Genomic DNA, 17,116 nt, shown 5'->3' on the forward strand with positions numbered 1-17,116 from the left:
TGACAATTCAGACATGGATTGTGTATGTGTGCCATTCAGAGGGTGAATGGGCAAGACAACATATTTAAGAGCCTTTGAAAGGGCTATGGTTGTATGTGCCAGGCACACCGGTTTGAGTGCGTCAAGAACTGTAACACTGCTGGGTTTTTCACGCTCAACAGTTTCCCATGTGTATCATGAATGGTCCACCACCCAAAGAATATCCAGGCAACTTGACACAACTGTAGGAAGCATTGGAGTCAATATGGGCCAGCATCCCTGTGGAATGTTTCAACACCTTGTAGAGTCCATGCCCAGACGAATTGAGGCTGTTCTGAGGGCAAAGGGGGTGCAACTCAATATTAGGAAGGTGTTCCTAATGTTTTGTACACTCAGTGTGTGTCAAATAATGTCTAACAGCAATGACCTATCCAGACAGTAAAAAGATCCTTACCCATCGCCTGGATGGAAAGATAATTATCTCCTTTTCCCTGCACTTCAGAGAATGGATACCGGGTTTTAGAGAACACACAGCTGTAATTGCCAGCCTGTTGGCCAGTAACACTTTTCATGGTGAAAAGGGTGTCTTCTTGTATAGTTTTCTTCTGATCCACTGCAACTCCGTTAATGCACAAGTAAACATATGCCACTTTATCTTTCTTGCGCCCATGTGTACTACATTGGGGTGGCGGGGTGGCAGGGTGGCCTAGTGGTTAGAGCGTTGGACTAGGAACCGGAAGGTTGCAAGTTCAAATCCCCGAGCTGACAAGGTACAAATCTGTTTTTCTGCCCCTGAACATTAGCAGTTAACCCACTGTTCCTAGGCTGTCATTGAAAATAAGAATTTGTTCTTAACTGACTTGCCTAGTTAAATAAAGGTAAAAAGAAAATACCAGTAGGTCACTTCCCTCCATTATTGTTCCTGTAGAAGTCCAATAGATTTTTGATGGAAAAATCTTCTTGGCTAATATTCCAGAAAATAAAATGTATTTGAGGCATAAAATATCAGCAATATGTAAATCATTTATGTGTAGAGTATCATATTGTAATTATCTATATGAGAATTCAATCATCTTCAATAATTAATGGATTTTAACCTGCCTGTGTTTTGGACCATGGTCTCTCTTGACAAGGCACCTAGAAGAGAAGAGAAAAGAAAAGAAGAGAAAACACATTCAAAAGATACAACATAGACCCATCTAAATAGCAAAATGTGAAATACATTTGAATTCAATTAAAACTAAATCAATATCAGGTTAATTTTCATAAATATACTCACACAGGATGAGGATGAAAATGATCATTGTGTTCAAGTCTTGTTGAAACACTTGTTGGTTGACTCTTTTTACCTTGTGTCATGACGTTGCCCTGTTGGTGAGGTTTATGACACCCATACATACCTTTCCCCCATTTCTCTCTCTACTCTACAGATTGGACTCTTAGAAAGGCCTTTCTTAACATCTCGAGAGTGTCAATACTTCTAGAAGTAGTGGGTGGAGGAGTCAGGCGCAGAGAGCAGGGTAGTAGATACGTGGATAGTTTATTCCCAAAGCAACAGTGTCGGTCAACGCCACACACACGGCGCTAAAAGACCCAGTCCAAAACAACAGAACAAAACGGTTCGGGAAAAATAACATCCACAGAAATCACACACACCAAATAACAGAAAGCAAGCCCGCACAAAAGCCTACCGGGTTTAAACAGCCCAAAACAAAACCCAAACAACAAACAGGTGAAACTAACCAGACAAAACTAAATGAAACAGAAAGGGGGATCAGCTAGTAGGCCAGCGACGACGACCACCGAGCGCTGCCCGAATAGGAAGAGGCACCATCTTCAGCGGGATTCGTGACTGACAGTCTGGTAACATCAAAAGGGTTGGGAACGGAACCATATTTTGGTAATCCAACCAGTTGAAAATATCTGTTGGTATTTAAAGAATATTTTGGATCAGTTGTCGTCTGAGACATTATTACTAATGATAGGATGACATAAACTGTATCTTGGAAAGTCTACACATTCTAGTTAACAGATTCACATGGAATTGTTGTGCAATTTAAATGTTTAAATATGAAACTATTTGTGAAAAGCTTTAGCTTCTAAATAAAATAATTGTTTTCATAAGTGAACTATGCTCACTCAGTGGCCCTGCCCATGTGAACAGACATTGGCTGTGAATGACGTGAGGACTGCTGTCCATACATTTAAAAGGGCTAATATCAACTACAGAACTAAGCCAACCTCAGCGTGAGCTCTGGTTGCGAATGGTTGAATGACTACAACCTAACGAAATTATCATTGTGTTCCCGGGGACGTGAGGACTGATGTCCATACGTTTAGAAGGGCGAATTTCAACATGGAGGTGACGATTGGCATGCTGGAAGGATACACCAGTCAGACTACACCAGTCAGAATATAGCATGAGCTTATAGTATGGCATCTTGGTATGAACTTTGAACTCTTATTCACTAAAGAAGTGATACATCCTAGATGTCGAGTTAGCTGCAGCAGCTGTCAACGTGGGCTAGGAAAGGATGGACAATCTCTTCAGAAAGACAGGGTACTACAACGTATTTGTTCTACCACATGACATATTCTTCAAAGGACAAGGGAGATCTCTGCTGGGCAACCCAGCCTTCCATCTATGACCAATCAATCGAAGCGCAGCTCAGAGTAAATATTTCTTGCACTTTCCTTCTCCAAATGGGCAGTTATTTAGAATAAATAGCATAGCTTCATGAGGTCCGATAGAGGCCCAATCCTTTTGTTCCTTAGTCTTCCTGCGCTTTCATTCGAAACCAACCCACTTTCTTTGTGTAACCAGCCTTCATATCGGTTCCGTCCACGAGGGACGTTTTCTTGAATGACATAATTAGTAATCAATGTATGCTCTATCCTGTGTATATGTAATTCTGTGTGATTATGTAGTAAATAAATAATTAAACCAACATTTGTATTGGTGATTCAACTTGTTAGCCAGGGTTCGTGAAGATAACGAAGAATTTTACGATTTTCAGATGAGACTGAATAAGGTGACGATTAACAATTGACTGCTATTGATATAAAAGATTACCAGGTCTTTAAGAGTTTATTCGGAAGACAACAGCGCTATAGACATTATTCCGTGGTGCCCCGATTTCCTAGTTATTTACATGTGCATGATTCGTTTAATCAGGTAATATTAATTGCAGAGAAAAGATTTTATAAAATAGCATGTCATATCACATACTCCAGCATAGCAAAGACACAACACTTGTGTATGTGGTGTGGACCTGAAACTAGATGGGGATCATTTTATCTGAGACAGCCTGAGAATAGTGAATACGAATGATGTAATTTCCTGTATTTGTAGGAATGTAGCAGCTACAGGATATGTTTGCACCACAGACCTGGAGGATGATATATATTATTTAACATTGACCATGCAAAAGATCAACAGGTGCACGGAATCAATGATCTCAACTTGCGCTCTTCTCAAGTTTCTCATGCTTTCTTCTCAAATGAAAGGATGCGCAATGATATCATACGGACAAAAATAATGGGACAATTCTTAAGTGTGACCGACAGGGACACCTGCATGCAATGCAACTCTTCAGGTCTCAGACAAGGTTACTCATCACACGAGTGTGGTCATGGAACCATCTCTGTTCTATAAATGCAGTCCATCCCCCCAACCTTTAGTCATTAGTACTTTGTCTGTTACAGATCTCCCCCTCAGATAACTAGTTCACTTAAATGAGCCCGGAGTGAGCTTTAATTCAATCAATCAGATGGGGAAATGTTATCAGAAGTGATGGAGTACTTCCTGGCTAACATCCATTTAAGATTCACAGTGACAACCTGATTACAGTTTACTGACTACAACATACAGCCACAGAAACAACATCCAGAGATTCCATGTCCGCCCAAATGTAGGATTTGAAACGCTCCCCAAAAATCCTCTTTCAAATGTATCACTCTATCATAGATCCCACAGGCCATAGATATATACTGTATAACTCCTAACTGTGAATTTCCTCCTCTTGTACACCAAACTGTTTTTTGAATGATGGTACAACATAATAAGAGATCTCAACCACATCCTCCTTATTAACAGAAAGTATAAGTAGTGTCAAGTTAAAGCAGGAGAAATGCTCTTTGGCATAGCGGTAGGATGGGGAGATGAAGACCGTAGCCCAGGCCCCAGACTAATGATGTATTTCATCACCAGGTCTCCATATTGATTGTGATCCAATAAAGCTAAAGGGGGCCCGGGGAAGAGAAGAGAGGCAGGCAGGGAGCTAGAGAGGCAGGGATGGGAGGCAGGCTGGGAGGCTGTAACAGGGTTATACCCAACCTCTATATGGCCTTGTTGCTACTGATAATCACATCTACATCCTGCCTGCCAGCTGGACCTCCAAACTCAATTTTCATATGGAGAGAAATATCGATTTGGGAATGCAATGAGTTTACAGGTAGGTTAGCATGTGTTCACTCCTCTTCAGATGTCACTTCGTCCAATGACCATGGATCATGGCAGACGTTTCGGTTGAAAGAGCCTTCGGAGAGCTGTTGTCAAAGTTGTCCAAATGGAGTGCTTCGCCAAACCAAATGAAAAACGCAAAATGAAGACACAAAATCTTGTGTCTTTGATTGCAGACATATGGTAGTGACCACTGGATCGTTTTGCGGTCACTTGTAGTAGCAGATAATAACCACATGGTGTCACCCCTGACAGCACAATGAAAAGCATTTCAGGTTGCTTTCAGAGTTTTTCCACATTCACCCACATGGTGTAATAAAGTTACCCATCCTGCATCATAGCCATTTAATTTTCACCAGGTTGTGATTATTATATTGTGACACTGTGGTTCATTGAAATCTTAATGAGCATTAGAATCAGATTTGAATGATACTGTATAGCTAGCTATACATAAGAACATACAGTAAGTTTATAGAAGACGTGAATATTTCACAAATAAACAATGTCAAAATGACTCAGCGATGTTCAACATTTGAAAACATAATATGAATTCAATAAGCTGTGAAATTGACTTGAGATACTTGTGTACTTCTGGAAAGCCCTTTTAAGCAGTCATTGCTATGTACATGTTTGGGATCCTTTGGTCCAATAGATGTTCCTTTAGCCACGGTCCTTTTGTTAACGATAGTGTGGTTCTTTGTGCCAGTCATAATCAAGTGACACTATGATAAAGTCATTTACACAGAGCAAACATAAGGGAATGGGTAGGCAGCAGTACAGAGTTACACGTTGCCATGGTTTCAGAGTCTGGTCCTTAGCAACTAAGAGATCACTACGACACCACACTTTAGCAATCAGAAACGTATCTACATACAGAGAAGTGACATGGAACAGCTGGCAGCAGCTTGCCTTCCTCCTTAATCTGGTTCCCTTCCGTTCACAGTATTGGTTCGTCTCAGCTTCTTTGGTCCGCATCACTGGGTGATACACAACATGACTGTATATGTATGATTTAAAACACTCAGTCACTGTGCAATTGCTGTGTGTATGAGTGGGTCACATATCAAACAATAGGAGGGGCTGGATAAAGAGCCCAGCGGTCCCCAGGATACACACCAAAATGAACACCCACAGGAATATCCTGTCGATCACCATGGCAACATACTTCCAGTCGTCCTGGACCTGAAAGACAGATGTCAGAGACACTAAATGGTAGATACAGTATAGACCTTGAATATTTTCTTAGCTATTGTGAATGATATACATTTGACACGTCTCGACTTACCTCCTTGGCTTCGTTCTGTATTCTCATGTTTTCGGCGATGTACTTGACACTTTCCATGGCCTCCCTGACCTCCGGTGAGAAGTGAGGGGACAGGGTCATCAGCCTGCCATCCAAAGACTCTGAGCTGGAGCAGGAGCTTCCACCGCCTCCACAGACCCCCCCAATTCCAGCAGCCCCTCCTCCACTGTGGGTCCCTACCCCACCACCCCCTCCTCCCGTCTCAGTGGGCAGCTTGGTGGACCTCTGGCGCCAGCAGCAGTTGCAGCGGCCCTCGCGACACAGGAAGCTGGAGCCCGCATTGACCGAGTCACCACCACCACCAAGGCTAAGGTTATTCAGGTTGGTGAGCTCCGTGCTGATGAAGAGGCGCTGTCGCTGGGCCAGGCTTGGGAGCACACTGGCAGCCACGGTGGAGACCAGGGCCTGGGGCTTCTGCTGCCCCTGCAGGGCTCCTGTGGTGTGGACCACACAGGGCCGCGAGGCTGGGGGCATCAGCTGCTGAACAACCCCCCCAGGCTCAGGCAGCCTCTCAGGGTCCCTCTCCGGCCGGGTCATGAACATGACCCTGGGTAGAAGCCCCAGGAAGACGCTGCGCACCCAGCACGGCATGGTGTGGGTCTTGGGCGTGCGGTAGTGCACGTTCAGCACGAACACGGTGATGACAATGGAGAGGGTGACGAAGATCATGGTGAAGAGGAGGTACTCCCCGATGAGGGGGATGACCAGCGACGTAGACGGGATGGTTTCAGTGATGACCAGGAGGAACACAGTGAGGGAGAGGAGGACGGAGATACAGAGGGTGATCTTCTCCCCACAGTCAGAAGGCAGGTAGAAGACCAGCACAGTGAGAAAGGAGATGAGCAGACAGGGGATGATCATGTTGATGGTGTAGAAGAGAGGCAGCCGTCTGATGTATAGGGAGTAGGTGATGTCTGTGTAGATCTCCTCACAGCAGTTGTACTTGATGTCGTGTTTGTAACCCGGGGCGTTGATGATCGTCCACTCGCCACTCTCCCAGAAGTCATGGAGGTTGATGGTGGAGCCAATCAGTACTAGGTCTATCTTGGCCTTGTCGTACGTCCAGGAGCCAAACTTCATGGTGCAGTTCTGGTAGTCGAAGGGGAAGTAGGTGACGTCGATCTTGCAAGAGCTCTTGAAGATGGCCGGAGGGATCCAGGTCACATCCCCATTGTAGCGAAGCAGGGCCTTGGTCTTATCGTCCACCTGGAAATCTCCTACTGCACTGTGGCACAGAGAGAGAGGGAAGGTGAGGAGACAGAGGGTGAGAGAGATGGGGTGAGAGAGAGAGATGGGGAGAGAGAGAGGGGGTGAGAGAGAGAGAGAGAGAGAGAGAGAGAGAGAGAGAGAGAGATGGGGAGGGAGAGAGAGACAGAGAGACAGAGAGAGAGAGAGAGAGAGAGAGAGGGGGAGAGAGAGAGAGAGAGAGAGAGAGATGGGGGAGAGAGAGAGAGAGAGATGGGGGGAGAGAGAGAGAGAGATGGGGTGAGAGAGAGAGAGAGAGAGAGGCAGACAGAGAGAGGGAGAGACAGATAGACAGAGAGACAACAGGGAAGGAGGAGGGTGGATGAGTCATTGAAGATTACTTGGTGGACCTCTGGCTGTAATATAAAGGATGTAATATAAACAACGGACTATTGTCCCTCAGCTAAATTAATCAGAAAGAAGCCCTGAGGCTCCATCATTTGATAACACTGTCTGATAGGCTTTACATGCACACCATTATAAATAATCTACAGTATATGAGGGCCTTACATAAGAAATGAGTGTCATGTCCTGGTTTTGTATCATCTACTCAGTCATTTCAATGTCAAAGAAGAAATCCTTGAACTCACGGTACATATTATTATTATTGCAATTGCATGTTTAACTCACTTATTGTACAGCACGATATCTGGCTTCCATATCCTGCTAGAAGGCACTCGAATGAACTCCACTCCTCCAAAGTTTTTGGGATCCCACCTCAGTTTGTAGTCATTCCAGATCTGAAGAGGTAGTAGGTTGTCTCATATCATTAGATAAAACTCTTTTATAAAACCCACACACATTTCAAATTATACGTTCTATATTTTTGATCCATTGACAGTTAACGGATGGCCACGTTTTTTTAACCAAATATCCACATCTGTGCTTAACCCTCATTCATCTTATACATGACCATCTGTTTGTCAACATGCCTAGTATAAGAGACCGTGTGTATATGGTAACACCCCAGCCACATGTCAATACAGCCGAGCCAATCACAAGAAGGTTGTGAAGAACCACTTACTGTAATCGAAAAACGTGGCCATCCGTTAATTGAATGGTGGAGGTCATGGGTCAAGTCTCAGGGGAGACACAACCTCTGTGCTGTAGGACTGTGTCACTTATATATTCTCCCTCTTAGGTCATGAGAAAGACATAACTCTTTCATCTAATTAACCATTCAATTAACGGATGGCCACGTTTTTCGATTAGTTTTTCTCAATTGCTAAGACACAATTTCTGAAACCTTGCTCCATTTCCTGAAAACATTAAACACAAAACCTCATCTTCAAGCACTATTTACATAACCTCTGACTCCCCTTGCAAAATGAAACATTCGCCTCGAAACATTTGCCTGTGTTCAAAATCAAACACTGCTCTCAAATCATAAATATCAATGATGTTGCTCTTGCTGCGGGCGATTCCCTGATCCACCTCTACGCAGACGACACCATTCTATATACTTTCGGCCCGTCATTGGACACTGTGCTATCTAACCTCCAAACGAGTTTCAATGCCATACAACACTCCTTCCGTGGCCTCCAACTGCTCTTAAACGCTAGTAAAACCAAATGCATGCTTTTCAACTGATCGCTGCCTGCACCCGCATGCCCGACTAGCATCACCACACTGGATGGTTCCGACCTTGAATATGTGGACACCTATAAGTACCTAGGTGTCTGGCTAGACTGCAAACTCTCCTTCCAGACCCATCTCCAATCGAAAATCAAATCAAGAGTCGGCTTTCTATTCCGTAACAAAGCCTCCTTCACTCACGCTGCCAAGCTTACCCTAGTAAAACTGACTATCCTACCGATCCTCGACTTCGGCGATGTCATCTACAAAATTGCTTCCAACACTCTTCTCAGCAAACTGGATGCAGTTTATCACAGTGCCATCCGTTTTGTCACTAAAGCACCTTATACTACCCACCACTGCGACTTGTATGCTCTAGTCGGCTGGCCCTCGCTACATATTTGTCGCAAGACCCACTGGCTCCAGGTCATCTACAAGGCCATGCTAGGTAAAGCTCCGCCTTATCTCAGTTCACTGGTCATGATGGCAACATCCATCCGTAGCACGCGCTCCAGCAGGTGTATCTCACTGATCATCCCTAAAGCCAACACCTCATTCGGCCACCTTTCGTTCCAGTACTCTGCTGCCTGTGACTGGAACGAATTGCAAAAATCGCTGAAGTTGGAGACCTTTATCTCCCTCACCAACTTCAAACATCAGCTATCTGAGCAGCTAACCGATCGCTGCAGCTGTACATGATCTATTGGTAAATGGCCCACCCATTTTCACCTACCTCATCCCCACAGTTTTTATTTGTTTACTTTTCTGCTCTTTTGCATACCAATGTCTCTACCTGTACATGATCGTCTGATCATTTATCACTCCAGTGTTAATCTGCAATATTGTAATTATTTGCCTACCTCCTCATGCCTTTTGCACACATTGTATATAGACTCCCCTTTTTTTCTACTGTGTTATTGACTTGTTAATTGTTTACTCCATGTGTGACTCTGTGTTGTCTGTTCACACTGCTATGCTTTATCTTGGCCAGGTCGCAGTTGTAAATGAGAACTTGTTCTCAACTAGCCTACCTGGTTAAATAAAGGTGAAATAAAAAAATAAAATAAAAAAATAAACAAAGTGATCAAAATGATACAGTGCCTTGCGAAAGTATTCGGCACCCTTGAACTTTGCGAACTTTTGCCACATTTCAGGCTTCAAACATAAAGATATAAAACTGTATTTTTTTGTGAAGAATCAACAACAAGTGGGACACAATCATGAAGTGGAATGACATTTATTGGATATTTCAAACTTTTTTAACAAATCAAAAACTGAAGAATTGGGCGTGCAAAATTATTCAGCCCCCTTAAGTTAATACTTTGTACCGCCACCTTTTGCTGCGATTACAGCTGTAAGTCGCTTGGGGTATGTCTCTATCAGCTTTGCACATCGAGAGACTGAAAATTTTTCCCATTCCTCCTTGCAAAACAGCTCGGCTCATTGAGGTTGGATGGAGAGCATTTGTGAACAGCAGTTTTCAGTTCTTTCCACAGATTCTCGATTGGATTCAGGTCTGGACTTTGACTTGGCCATTCTAACACCTGGATATGTTTATTTCTGAACCATTCCATTGTAGATTTTGCTATTATGAAAGCAGTGTTTGCCATTTGATGCAAATGCTTCATTCTGACATGTGTTTATGGCATTTTGAATGCAGTGTTACATTTTGAAGGAGATGTAAGGCATTTTGCATTTTGTGTGTGCAGTTTTGGGAATTGTGTGTAGAGTTTTGAAAAAAAGGAGACAGTTTTGAAAACGTGTGTAAGCAGTTGGAAAAAACTGTAATAAATGGAAAGCACAATGTTCAGGGCCATACAATTTGTCCATTGTACAATATACAGCCTACAATGCACTGCACTACAGTATCCATTCTCCGATTTTCTCCTTCCCACCTTCAACAACCTGTTTGCTCTCTGAACTGCCTTATATTGGTTGTGCCACATCATTTGAAACAGGTTAAATCAATTTTGAGTGGTTGTGTTCAATCAATGCCATACATATGTTCTCTATTTGTATTTGATTGTTGCCACTTGTGTTTACCAGTATGGATGACATGTGCATTAGAGTGCAGAAAGTGATTTGAGAATGAGAATGTGTGTAGAGTTTTGCTGGAATGTCTAAGTGAGATCTGCAAATTGTGTTTTACCATGTGAAATGGTTTAAGGTATTGACAACAGGCTGCATAATTAGCTAAATGAGTCCAGGCAACTTAGAACTTTGTTCAGCCAATGGGTTTTAGTGTTTTAGCAATTGAGAAAAACTGTAAGTGGTTCTTCACAACCCTCTTGTGATTGGCTCGACTGTATTGACATGTGACTGGGTTGTTACCATATACACACGGTCCCTTATACTAGGTATGTTGACAAACAGACGGTCATGTATAAGATGAATGAGGGTTAAGCACAGATGTGGATATTTGGTTCAGATTTTTATAGATCTGGATACCAGTTCTGTTTCATTTCCCTCAGAATGAGCTCATCTCAGCGTGTATCACGACAATATCAGCAGCACCAGGTGGGGTCAACCATGTGACAAAACCAGCAAGCCATGCAACAGTACAGTGATCATATACTGTGCCTTATCTCTGGATAGAAATGTAACCCAGTCGTGACATATCATCTCTGGATAGAAATGTAACCCAGTCATGACATATCATCTCTGGATAGAAATGTAACCCAGTCGTGACATATCATCTCTGGATAGAAATGTAACCCAGTCGTGACATATCATCTCTGGATAGAAATGTAACCCAGTCGTGACATATCATCTCTGGATAGAAATGTAACCCAGTCATGACATATCATCTCTGGATAGAAATGTAACCCAGTCATGGCATATTATCTCTGGATAGAAATGTAACCCAGTCATGACATATTATCTCTGGATAGAAATGTAACCCAGTCATGACATATTATCTCTGGATAGAAATGTAACCCAGTCATGACATATTATCTCTGGATAGAAATGTAACCCAGTCATGGCATATTATCTCTGGATAGAAATGTAACCCAGTCATGACATATTATCTCTGGATAGAAATGTAACCCAGTCATGACATATTATCTCTGGATAGAAATGTAACCCAGTCATGACATATTATCTCTGGATAGAAATGTAACCCAGTCATAGCAGGGTAAATCTATGGCTCATAAATCTGTGTCAGAAGGTTAATATCCGGAGTGTTAAAAGCATTTTCCTGATGAATAATGTAAGATATCATTATGGCCTCCAGGAATCATGTATGATAGTTTTTAGTTTTTATTTAACTAGGCAAGCCAGTTAAGAACAAATTCTTATTTACAATGACGGCCTACCTCGGCCTAACCCTAACGCGGATGACACTGGGCCAATTGTGTGCCACCCTATGGGACTCCCAAACACAGCCGGTTGTGATACAGCCTGTGATTGAACCAGAGTCTGTAGTAACACCTCTAGCACTGGGATGCAGTGCCTTAGACCGCTGCGCCACTCAGGAGCCCAGTAGGTCAGGTAGATGTAGTGGAGTGATTTGTTTAAACAGTAATTCATATACACATACAGTATGAGATGGATGAAGATTGTACTTACATGTCTCAGCCACAGGTTTGTCTCCATAATCTGGTTAACTTCATCCTGAGAAACAGAAAAGAATCATTTACTATCAGAAGGACAAGTTGACCAGAGGCAAAATGCGGGGGTTTATGAACTGTAGGAATATTTCAGAGTTAGAAAGGGGGCACGCTGTCAGGAGCAATCATCTTCCATACAGGATGGCAGGGTGAACACAGCGTTCTGTCCTGGGTCTATCCTTGGCTGGAGTTACACAGGGAGGGGACACTACACTGAGAGGAACACCTGGGTCCTCCAGCCCACTATATGACAGCTTCAGCCTCTAGGCCCTTGTCTGCAGGCTGTCACTCACAATGTGCTAGTTAGGGCCTGACACTGTCTCAGGTCAGGTGGAAGGGAAGAGGGGAGTATGGAAAAAGAAAGAAATAGAGAAAGAAGGAGAGAGAGGGAGCTTCTCAATTTGTCAAAAGTCTGTCCTTTCCTCGACTCCTCTGTCCTCCTCTCCTCCAAGACTCAGAAACTGATAAATTGTTGAGTGGTCGAGGAGAGTGTCAATTCGTTAGTAGGCAAACGGAGAAGTGTCCTCCACTCCTTGATATCCTCCTCTCACCGAGGATACTCATAAGTATCCTTTTGTTGGCTAGAGTGGAAGTGTTTTAGAATATGTGACACACCCTTTGAATCAGCTGTTGTTTTTTGCAAGGAGAAAGGTATGGACACATTTAAAAATGATACGCTACTTAAATTCTTATCTATAAAATGTTTTCTACAGCCAGCTTAATTAGTTTTTGGCACTTATTTATGGATTCCACCCCTGTAAACATAATTTTCCTGAGTGGAGAAGGAGAGTCTCATTTCATACAAGCAACCAAGTTTCATATAACCAAGTTTCCTCTCCTCACTTCCGCTCCTCAATTACCTTTGTGGACGGAGGATAGGAGGCGAACAAAAACAAATTAGATTTTCCCAGACAGCCAGACATACAGCGACAGACAGACAAACCAAAAGACCAACAGACAGACAGAACCCAGCTCATCACATTAACCATTCATGTGTCCTGATGAGCTCCCAGGAGACACACCAGGTGTTGGCTCTAAGATGAGGAAGACTGCTGCAGGTCGATACAGTGCAGGTGGTTCTGGGGTTGCAGAACTAGGCCAGCCCTGTATGTCCCTCCAGGCAGACTGAGGAACCATTATTTAAATGAGAGATTATGTCTGAGCCACCTGGAAGAATGGGCGTTTTAAATAAGCTAATAGTCCAGCTATAAGCAGGCTGAAGTATCCCAGTTGTAGAGGGGTTGGAAGAGTGTGAGGCGTGGGGACAAAATAATGGTAATCCATCAAAACAGGAAGCTCTTCTGTACTGTTAAATGGGCTGAGGTCAGGGAAATATGAGAAATACTCTTATCTCTGTGTCATGTTCAGAAAAGAGAGGTTCTGGCTTGGAGCCCAGTTCCTCCAAAAGAAAGCTCTACAGAGGATATTTACTGAAGTGGAATAGACTCGTGGTGGCTGTGTTTTATTCAACATTTAACAAGAACCTGCTCAAAATGTGGAACCATAATAAACACTGACCATGACAAGACATGGATAAGTGGTCCCTAACTGAATGTACCTAGCTTCTATCTGTTACACTAATCACACAGGTTATTCCACTGCTAGTTGTGTAAGGCCTGATGTAGCACAAAGTGTCCCAAATGTGTTGTTCGTCTTTGTTATAAAGTATACACAGGGAGAAAGTTCCTGAGGGATTTTATGTGGCAATACCCAGCCCATTAAGATCCCTGTTACATAAGGGGCCAGACAGTATTGTGGTATAATAATACATCTGTTCATTTGTGAGTGACACCCTTCTTTCCTCCCCTTTCAAGTGTAATTAAAGTCATCCACTCTGGGACAGTTTGAGGCTGGCTAAACAGCTGCCGCTCTCCTCGTCAAATCTCCTCACAGCGAGCCCCCGGCCAAAACCAGGCATTACAACCAAGGGCACTCATGCGAAGTGGCAGTGATTGAGCGAAAGGGGCTCAGAGATGGGAGGAGTGAGGGAATCAGAGAGATGACATTTCCCCTCTTCTCTTGACCAATCAGACACCCACTCAGCCGTTCAATCTGACAGGCTCTGTTGGGTCCAGGCTCAGGCTGATATCCCCCACTAGCCCCAGAGAGTCTCATTTACAGCAGGGCACATCTCAGGTGTTCTGGATAGAACCCGGAACATGCCACTCTTCACTTTGGTCATATGAGACCATACACATATAGTTGAGTTGAGACCCATCCATCCACCCACACACAGCTGCTCTCAACATTGGCTTTCATCACCCAGAATAAATGCATATTCATTTAAGAGAATGCACAGAGGCTCTGTGCTCAATACGTTATTTATGGAATGATTTGTTTCTCCCTGTCAGAGCCTGGCCTCTCAAAGTCTGTACTGTGTGATATACGCTCCACTGTCCGAGAGTGGAACTCTCAAACACCAGGGAGACATACAGAGGAACTGAGGACGCAGTCGCCACCCCCCCCCCCTCTCTCTCTCTCTCTCTCTCTCTCTGTCTCTCTCTGTCTCTCTCTGTCTCTCTCTGTCTCTCTCTCTCTCACTCTGTCTCTCTCACACACACACACATGGACACACACACACACACACATGGACACTCACATTCTCTCTCTCTCTCTCTCTCACACACACACACACACACACACACACACACACACACACACACACACACACACACACGGACACACGGACACACACATCTCTCTCTCTCTGTCTCTCTCTCTCTCTGTCTCTCTCTCTCTCTCTCTCTCTCTCTCTCTCTCTTCTCTCTCTCTCTCACACACACACATGCTCACACATGCTCACACACACACTCACCACTTTGACCAGCTGGGACATGGACACCTCAAACTGCACGATAACTGGGTCAGACACATTCTCCACTGGGCGGATGTACTGATTGTAGCTGGAGAAAATCACTGAGAACAACCTGTGTTCTGCCTCAGAGCAAGAGCCTCCTGAATAAGAGAGGTGGGGATGGAGGGTTAGACACAGACAACATCAGTTCAACTTCAAGGTAAAGCACCTGTTGTAGCCTATGGTGATGGAGTGGACAAGTCCATCTTTCAGTATTCTTGTTGTAGAGTAGACTGATCCTGAGTGACTAAATCTTTTGGACTTATTTGGTGTCCTCCTTAGCCAATGACACTCCCTCAATTGTCCCTATTTTCTAACTATATACGATATATTCGTCCCTGAGTCAATTCAACAGTTTTAGTTTATTCGTTTCAGTTAGACTGTTTTTTCCCGCTTAGATTTTCAAGCAGGGAGATTGGCATTATTTTCTTTGAAGTAAAGGATGTCATACAGTAGCCTAATACAATTGACTCAGACAGTAGGCTACCTTGGAATCAAAGAAATCACACATTTGAGTCACCGAAGAATGACATCAAATGTCAGCAACATGCTTTGCTTTTCAATAAACGAAATAAATGTACAACCATTTATTAACGGTTCATATACAATGAATGGCACGTACCGTTTAAAATAAAAAATAGGTGCGACAAATATCTGGGAATTGTTTATAACATTGCCGTCTTTGCTGAAAGTATTAGGCTGTAGCCCATAAAGAACGAAACATCAGTTCTCCAGATTTTGAGGTTCACTAAAAGCATGAGGAAACCACACAAATTAGATATTTAAACGGTCTACTTCTTAATGACATCCACGAGAAACAAATGTAAAAAAAAAAAAACAATAAAAAAACAATAAGCCAATAACTAAAATATAAAATGTTATTTATATTAATTGTGGGCTTTCTAGGTGTTCCAAGTATAGGATATCCATGCAAGAATATTCCGTTTCATCATTGTCATCATTGGTCAGCATTATGTTCGGTATCTGATATTACTTGAATTGAATACAGTATGAAAATAATTGAATGCAGCATTAAAGCAACAAGTAGATGGCTCATATCAACTTAAACTGTACGCTACTCACCTGACAAAATTGAAAAAAATAAGAAAAAATGGGCGTTCATTGTTAATTAAGGATTGCAGAAAATGAATCCTCAATCTATCAGGACACGGAGGCAAAAGAAGAGAGAAAGCGGGAAGTGGGAGCAGTAATACCGCGCGGTGCCGACAAGCTGCAACAGACGCTGGGAGGCAAACTGCGCGCGGGTTGAGGGACGGTTGCAGGAGAGGGAGGGTGCGAAAACAGGGTAGTCAATCATAACGTCGCCGCTTTAACCCCCACAGCCGGGTAGTTTCAGGAATTGGAGTCACCTCGCATCAGACTGCTGTCACAGTCGTCGTTTGTATATACTGTATGTATCACTAATAACGAACGTCGTGTATTTGATTTCTGGCCTAGGCCTATAGAATGCAGTCAATCATCTCAACAGAATCGATAACTCATCGTTCAATTCTATTTGGGTGGGGCTAGGAGACTATATGGATGGGGCTAGGAGACTACATGGATGGGGCTAGGAGACTATATGGATGGGGCTAGGAGACTACATGGATGGGACTAGGAGACTATATGGATGGGGCTAGGAGACTATATGGATGGGGCTAGGAGACTATATGGATGGGGCTAGGAGACTAAATGGATACATGGATGGGACTGGAGGAGACTATGGATGGATGGGGCTGGATGGGGCTAGGAGACTGGATAGGAGACTATATGGATGGGGCTAGGAGACTATGGATGGGGCTAGGAGACTATATGGATGGGGCTAGGAGACTATATGGATGGGGCTAGGAGACTATATGGATGGGGCTAGGAGACTATATGGATGGGGCTAGGAGACTATATGGATGGGGCTAGGAGACTATTCAGTTCACAAATTCAAACGAAATTCCTTGTTCAAATCAAATGTATTTATATAGCCCTTACATCAGCTGATATATCAAAGTGCTGTACAGAAACCCAGCCAAAAACCCCAAACAGCAAGCAAATGCAGGTTTAGAAGCACGGTGGCTTGTTGACGTTGAATCAAT

General features: G+C 43.4%; 1 protein-coding gene across 1 annotated transcript; it reads right to left on the reverse strand.

Annotated features, from left to right (window-relative positions):
- Positions 1-4,530: 4,530 nt before the first annotated feature.
- Positions 4,531-16,192, reverse strand: LOC135554098 (neuronal acetylcholine receptor subunit alpha-3-like). The gene is made up of 6 exons (XM_064986159.1): positions 16,113-16,192; positions 14,991-15,130; positions 12,135-12,179; positions 7,620-7,729; positions 5,727-6,969; positions 4,531-5,623 (listed from the first exon to the last, which is right to left on the reverse strand). Exons 1-6 carry the CDS (start codon positions 16,150-16,152, stop codon positions 5,498-5,500), a joined length of 1,704 nt encoding a protein of 567 aa, XP_064842231.1. The 5' UTR covers positions 16,153-16,192; the 3' UTR covers positions 4,531-5,497.
- Between the last annotated feature and the right edge of the window lie 924 nt (positions 16,193-17,116).

The sequence above is a fragment of the Oncorhynchus masou genome, chromosome 2 (assembly GCF_036934945.1).
Source record: "Oncorhynchus masou masou isolate Uvic2021 chromosome 2, UVic_Omas_1.1, whole genome shotgun sequence".
In the NCBI taxonomy this organism is placed as follows: domain Eukaryota; kingdom Metazoa; phylum Chordata; class Actinopteri; order Salmoniformes; family Salmonidae; genus Oncorhynchus; species Oncorhynchus masou.